General features: G+C 42.7%; 2 protein-coding genes across 2 annotated transcripts; both read right to left on the bottom strand.

Annotated features, from left to right (window-relative positions):
* Window positions 1-112: 112 nt before the first annotated feature.
* Window positions 113-1,190, bottom strand: LOC108064421 (uncharacterized). Its single transcript, XM_017151928.3, has 3 exons — window positions 744-1,190; window positions 508-684; window positions 113-450 (listed from the first exon to the last, which is right to left on the bottom strand). Exons 1-3 carry the CDS (start codon window positions 999-1,001, stop codon window positions 280-282), a joined length of 606 nt encoding a protein of 201 aa, XP_017007417.2. The 5' UTR covers window positions 1,002-1,190; the 3' UTR covers window positions 113-279.
* A 527-nt stretch (window positions 1,191-1,717) lies between these two features.
* LOC108064412 (nuclear cap-binding protein subunit 1) lies at window positions 1,718-4,925 on the bottom strand. The gene is made up of 3 exons (XM_044394155.2): window positions 3,006-4,925; window positions 2,583-2,892; window positions 1,718-2,339 (listed from the first exon to the last, which is right to left on the bottom strand). Exons 1-3 carry the CDS (start codon window positions 4,424-4,426, stop codon window positions 1,791-1,793), a joined length of 2,280 nt encoding a protein of 759 aa, XP_044250090.1. The 5' UTR covers window positions 4,427-4,925; the 3' UTR covers window positions 1,718-1,790.
* Between the last annotated feature and the right edge of the window lie 1,478 nt (window positions 4,926-6,403).

Raw genomic sequence — 6,403 nt, 5'->3', positions numbered from 1 at the left:
ATGTCTACAGTATCAATAATAAATATAAAGTCTATGCCGACAGCCCTTCTAATAATCAAACAAGTTTTTAAACCTTTCTAGACCAAAAACCTTTTGCAATCCCAAAAATAAATTTTGCATAAATCCATATTCACTTTATTTTATGTGCAACCAATATACCCGTGGTGAATAAAATATTTTAAAAGTCTGCTACTTTGACTATAAAAACAATAAAAAGGACCAACAAGTGGGAATAGTGCTTTTAGCACCCACCACATATAGCGTAATTTAAGTTAAAGATTAGGCTTTAACTACATCGCCAATGATTTCCAAGCATATGGCATCAGGACGTTTGGCATTAGCTTTGTCAAAGGCAGTAAAAGTTATTAAGGCCTTGTGACGTCCCGGAGTTAAAGGCGCAGCGTAACTTATTAATATTCTCTCAAGAAATGGTTCCACAACTAAAACTGTCTAAATAGGTGAAAAGGTAATTAATAAATTCACATTTTAATTTGAAATAATTCTTACCCCAGGAATGTTTATGCATTTGTCCTTAACATCCTCTTTATTGATTACGTGCTCGGTGGAATAAGGATAGTAAAGAGTGTTTTTGTCGTAAAAGGACTTGCAAAAATCTCTATCACCCCCCTTTAAAACGGTTGGTTTCCAAACTCCTTTCTCCAACTTATATATACCAACTTCAACCTGAAATGTGATTGATTATAATAGAAATTGCTGCTTTATTAAGGTATATAAGCACTCACCCCTATACGATCTGATGGTTGGACATTCCATTTCATGGTTATGTTTCCACCTATATTAATTCCACCATTTGGAGCCCTTTTTCGGCCAAAGGCGGAAAGATCCGCTAATTTATCGACACTTTCAAATCCTGGATTGTCCGTGCAGTCACTGAACATTTCCTCGTTCACAGGCACAAATTCGTGGTTTAATTGGAACGATAGGCTTGTTATTTGCAGCAAGATAAGAATCTGCCATTGCCAAGCCACTTCGCGAACCATGTTTCACTATTTTCGAGAATGCTACTCGTACTTCATCTCCTGTCGCTTTTATAAGGCATGCTATAACGTTACATAAGGTGGAGTAATTGATATTTTACACGCTCATGATGTGAATCTTTACAATAATATTCAAAACTGATTTGGGATCATAATCTACCTTATCAGCCATTGTTCGCGTGCTTATAAAAAACATCAAACCCCGTACTTTAGATTAAATTAAAAGAGTATTATTATGTTAGTCAAACCACTAGGAATACAAAAAATTTATTAACGGATATATTGTTTTTAGTATACTTGTTTTCATTAGTTTTCCATCTCTTTTTTTCCTCCGTCATAAAGTTAAATCCAATTTCAAATTTTTGAATATAGGCGCCATTCTTCCTCTTTTATATAGCGAGTACGCGAACCAAACGTCCAAAGGTTGTGAAATAAATAACGCAGACGAAACCCCACCGCTAGATGGCGAACCAAAAATATATCGAATGACTCTCTTCCTCACACTATCGATAAGTCTACCGTGCTTATTATTTTCGATACATAAAACTAAATATACAGTTCACAAACAGATGGCGCCTGGCAACCATTTGGCGCGCGGCTTGAAAAAAGAAGTGTACTATATTTACAACGAAATGCAATAAAATGTAAAAGACATATTTAAAATTTTCAGAGAATATCTTATAATACAAAACATAAATTGTGTATTTTTCTCTGTGTAATTGGTTTATTATTAGTTTATATTAAAGCAAGTACAAAAGTGAGGGTATGATGATAATGAATATGATACAATAATTACATAGCGTATGCCAAAAATCTCTGTATCGCCTTACTAATTTCCTCCCTTAGGTCAGCCTCCCCAGACATTTTCAGTAGCTTGCAGGACACTTTCCTGTAGTCATCCGCATAGATGAAAAGCGTCTCCTGCAGCCGGCCGAGAACCCATTGGAACCAGTAGTGCTCCTCGGATCCCTCCTGGTCCTCCGGAGCAGCGGAAAGAGATTTCACGAAGCGATATACGATGTCCAGTAAAATACCCCTCATCGCAGAATCCGATCCACTTTGACAGTCCCCATCCATATCCACATCCACAACTTCATTCTGCTGATGGACACGCTTCACGTGGCGCACAGTGGAGTGGAGCAGCTCCCAAAGGTACATCTTGGTGAGCTCCTTGCGCACTTGAGGACCGAAAATCCAGGACACTATACTTCGGCACTCGAGCACCTCCATGCGATGCAGCTTTTCGGCCACCACAAAAAAGAAATGCTCGTTGTCAACCCACACTTCGAAGATTCCGCTCAAGACCGCATGCTGCTTCTCTATGTCACCAGCAGTCATCTCCTAAAATGAAAAAGGTGGCGTAAGGAGAGAATTAAAAGTCTTTCATAAAATTGAATAAATTCACGGAGCTCCTAAATCACTTAAAATTTTAGTAGTGCTTTGATAGCTCTAATCTTTGCTCGAGTTAGAAAAGGTTAATTTTCCAGAATACATAAAAAAAATTAATTAAAATTAAAGAGAATTAAATTTAAAATTAAATTCCTTGTTCATTTTAATAAAATGAAAATAAATTATTTAACTCACCTTAAAAACCGTTTGGTATTTGCCGAGTATTGCGAAAGTGTGGCTGAACGACTTGGACCCAAGGTGAAGGCAATTCTGGGTGAACACGTTGATCTTGAGCAGCGGTCCGATTCCAGTAGTGCCGCCTATTAGGGTGGAGATCATTTCCGGGGAGCACTGCTTGTTGCGCATCGCCTCAAGGAGACTTTTGGACAACATTGCACCCGGGAGCGTTTGGTCGACGAACTTGAAGTGCGGAAGCGGAGCTCTCGGGAGCAAACCGACCAAAACCTCCGGCACAATATCAACCAGTCTTTGATAGTAGGATAATCTGAGTTAAAAAAAAACACAAAAAAGAATTGTTATAATAATAAATTAATAATAAATAGTCTTAGCTAACGTTAACTATTTATTCTCATATTCACAATGCTTATTTCAACTCACCTGAGGCACTTTTTGAGCAACTCCCTGAGGAAAACCACCTTCGGCTGGAGATTGCTGGCACTCGCATCGACTGGTGACGGGAGACTCTGTCCCCATTTGTCCCAGTGGAAGATGAAGGCAAAGTTGCTCAAATGGTGCGACAGCCAGTTGACCAAACGATCGAAGCAGGCCACACTCATGGCGTCCAGTCGATCGAAGAGTACGTCTGCGGCCCAATCCACCAGCCGGGGCAGCTTGGTGGGCAGGCGCTTGCACAGCTCCACCAGCAGGGAGGAGTAGTTAATGGTGATCCACTGGGAGGTGGGCAGCTGCAGCATCTCGCCCAGAATCACCTCCACGATGCAGTGATGAACCGGCAACTGGGGCTTCGAGGCGGCATAGGCCAGAAGGCTGTCGGCACAGAGCCTCCGCTCCTTGTGATTCGAGCCCAGTATATCCTGGATCTGGACCTCCAGCAAGTGCCGCTCGATGCTCAGCAGGGGCAGCAACTGCTGGTCCTCGCCGTTAAAGTCGTGGGAAAAAAGGCAGAAGGAGGCGCGGGGCGGGGGATATCGGCATCCCTGCTCATGGACTGTTATTTGGAAATCGGGCAAGCTGTGCGGCTGTCCGCCACTCAGGCTCTCGTCGAAGGCCAGATAGGGCCGCGGAATCAACTGGTGCTGCGGCTCGGCCCACCGTTCCTGCCTCAGATCGTCCACCTGGTGCCACAGCAGCTCCAGGTAGTCCCTCTGCTTGGAGTCCCGCCAAATACCCAAGACGGCGGCGGGCAGGGTGCATCGCTTCTTGACGTAAATCTGCAGCGTGAGCATCAGACCCTCGAATACCGCCTTCCCCTCCAGAGCGCGACCAATCAGGGGAACGGCGGAGAGCACACAGTAGGCCAGCCAATCGAGACGGGTCTGCGGCTCGCAGTCCTCCACTTCGTCCGGATCTCTCACGTTCGCGCACTCCTTCACGAAATCCGCTAGGAATTTCAGCACCGTCGACGAGCTGATCACATGGCAGTTGTACAGATCCACAAAGAAGTGGACTACTCCCAGGATCTTTAACCACTCGCGAGTGCGGAAGGAATCGTGCAGCTTCTGCAACATGAAGGATAGGCATTCGGAGGCGAACTCGAAGCTGCCGATGTTCAACAGGCCCACAAAAGTGGCATAGGCACTCGACTGACCGGGGTGATCGCCCACGCAGGTTATAAGCAGGTGCAGTATGTGCTCCTTGAGCTCGGCCCTGATGTCCTTGCTTAGCAAATAAGCGAGGTTATCCAGCTTCAGCTCGATCGAAGTGCCGCCCTGGTAGCTCAGGCCCCGCATTAACCTCTCCACGGTCACCACCTGGACCTCGGCGGTTCTCTTCCGGCGGTTGTCGAACTCACCGTCATCTTCACTCAAATTTTCACGCTTGCGACGACCTTGGAACATTTTTAATCCGTCTAAAAATCGAAGAACACACTATTTGCCCGAAAGTGCTACCTTGATTATTGACAAATTAACGAGAATTACAAAAATGTTTCTGGTTTTAGTTATGTGATTATAGCACCGTCCAAGAATAAGCGAAAATATTTAGTTTCAGTTTTTTATAATTATAATTATTACGTCCCGACTCGAATGAAGAAACCGTACTGAGCAATAAACAGAATTCAAACTGGCATTTAAACTTTCACCGCCTGCTTTGTAAATTATTAGCTCCGATTATTAAAAATAATATTGTTAAAATAATTAGTAAATATTATACCGATATGCACCTCGTTCTTTTTCTTTTGATTTTCTGCACAATGTAATCGATGAGTATTAACTGCGTTTCATATATAACTCGACGAACTTTCAATGATCTTAATCTGATAAAACTTTTTAAGAACTTTATTTTATAGAGTAAAAAAATATTCCCAATTAATCGGACGTCTCGACTTGACTAGATGCACCGTAATGAGCTATAAACTGATTTTAAACTGACATTTAATCATTTAACGCCTACTTTGGCTAGATTTTAATGTTTTTGAAATTAGTGATTTAAAATTACTTTTTTAACCGCCTGCTTTATAAATACAAACTAAGATTCTTGTGGTATCTTTCTAATTTTATTAACAAACACAAAATTAAGATTGGTGGAACTGCAGTTCAAAATGTGGCGAGTTTGGGGTCATATCTCCCACGAGGTCAACAAACTACCGAAACAGCCATCACATCTCCATTGGAATTGAACTCCAATGGGTACTTGAGCACCCGACTGGAGTGGCTTCAGCTTCACCCTTTCCCAGGCGGAGATAGCGCTTCATTAAGGCGCAATTATGTCAAATAATTTGGCGGCCACTTCAGTTACAAAGCCACAGCTGATAGCTGGGACCCCGACCCCACGGCCCTCGATTCCGACACTTGCAAGTGGCCGCTTTCGCTGGAAATCAATTCAATTATGACTCAATTTTATTCTCACAGGGATCACAGCCACCCACCGCATCCTGCTGCATCCGCACACAATGCTCTGATTAATTCCACACGAACAACTCCGAAGAGCGGCTGATGATTAGCGCACGGCAACCCCACCTCCACCTCCACCCAGTACCAGTACCATACATCATATCCAGCGACTGCATAAAGTCGAACAACCCGAAGACCCAAGGTGGGACCACCCACATGGCCGTCTGTGCTTTTATTGCTCACAAAGTAGCATAAACAAATTGCGCTTCTAACGGCGGCGGCCGTGGAACATCCATATCCACATCCACATCCACATCCAGAAAGCCAACGCCACCACACACCTGATGGCCCTGATGGATGGATAAATGGATAGATGGAGCATATGGATGGATAGGGACAGTGATAGGGATGAGAATGAATGAATGGAGCCGAGCTGAGATGATGAGTTCCACTAGTACATTAAATGCTGGGGGAATTCATTTAATGTACTAGTGGAATAGTGGAATACACAGGAAAAAGGGGGATGAAATTATAAATCAATCAATATAGCGTGTGGAAAAAATTATATAAGTATTTTCAAAGGGTCACAAATTAAGTGTTTATGTAAATATTTATTTCAATAATATATTTGACAACCTTGTTTGCAATTTAAACATAAAATGCTATATAGAAAGGTTAATAATGGTGATCTAGTTTCTAAGAGATTTACTTCAGAATACAAAATTTTGAATTACGTTTTTGAATTTTTTATCGAATTTTCTTTTCTGTGTTGTATTATTGTTTGTTGTTGCACAGCGCTTTGCTTATTTGGAGTACGGTTTTGGGTTATTTGCGTCTGTTGTGTGGTCCGTTCCCTCCAGTTTTTCCGCCTTGGCGCTGCCTTTTCGACGTTTATTTCCAAACAGTGGTCAACTAATGTGTCCCAAATGTCCCGGGGCGACAATCAAAACAAGCCACTTGGCCCAGGACCACCGCAGAACAGCT

The sequence above is a fragment of the Drosophila takahashii genome, chromosome 3R (genome assembly GCF_030179915.1).
Source record: "Drosophila takahashii strain IR98-3 E-12201 chromosome 3R, DtakHiC1v2, whole genome shotgun sequence".
Classification (NCBI taxonomy): Eukaryota; Metazoa; Arthropoda; class Insecta; order Diptera; family Drosophilidae; genus Drosophila; species Drosophila takahashii.
This window is presented reverse-complemented; position numbering and strand designations above follow the sequence as displayed.

What these genes read in the sequence shown, in the direction of transcription:
- LOC108064421 (XM_017151928.3), bottom strand. Translation starts at nt 1,001, where the DNA reads ATGGTTCGCGAAGTGGCTTGGCAATGGCAGATTCTTATCTTGCTGCAA. An exon ending in AACCATCAGATCGTATAGGG is followed by an intron (nt 685 to 743) that starts GTGAGTGCTTAT and finishes ATCACATTTCAG; the next exon opens with GTTGAAGTTGGTATATATAA. An exon ending in AATGCATAAACATTCCTGGG is followed by an intron (nt 451 to 507) that starts GTAAGAATTATT and finishes TCACCTATTTAG; the next exon opens with ACAGTTTTAGTTGTGGAACC.
- LOC108064412 (XM_044394155.2), bottom strand. Translation starts at nt 4,426, where the DNA reads ATGTTCCAAGGTCGTCGCAAGCGTGAAAATTTGAGTGAAGATGACGGT. An exon ending in TTGCTCAAAAAGTGCCTCAG is followed by an intron (nt 2,893 to 3,005) that starts GTGAGTTGAAAT and finishes TTTTTAACTCAG; the next exon opens with ATTATCCTACTATCAAAGAC. An exon ending in AATACCAAACGGTTTTTAAG is followed by an intron (nt 2,340 to 2,582) that starts GTGAGTTAAATA and finishes TTTTCATTTTAG; the next exon opens with GAGATGACTGCTGGTGACAT.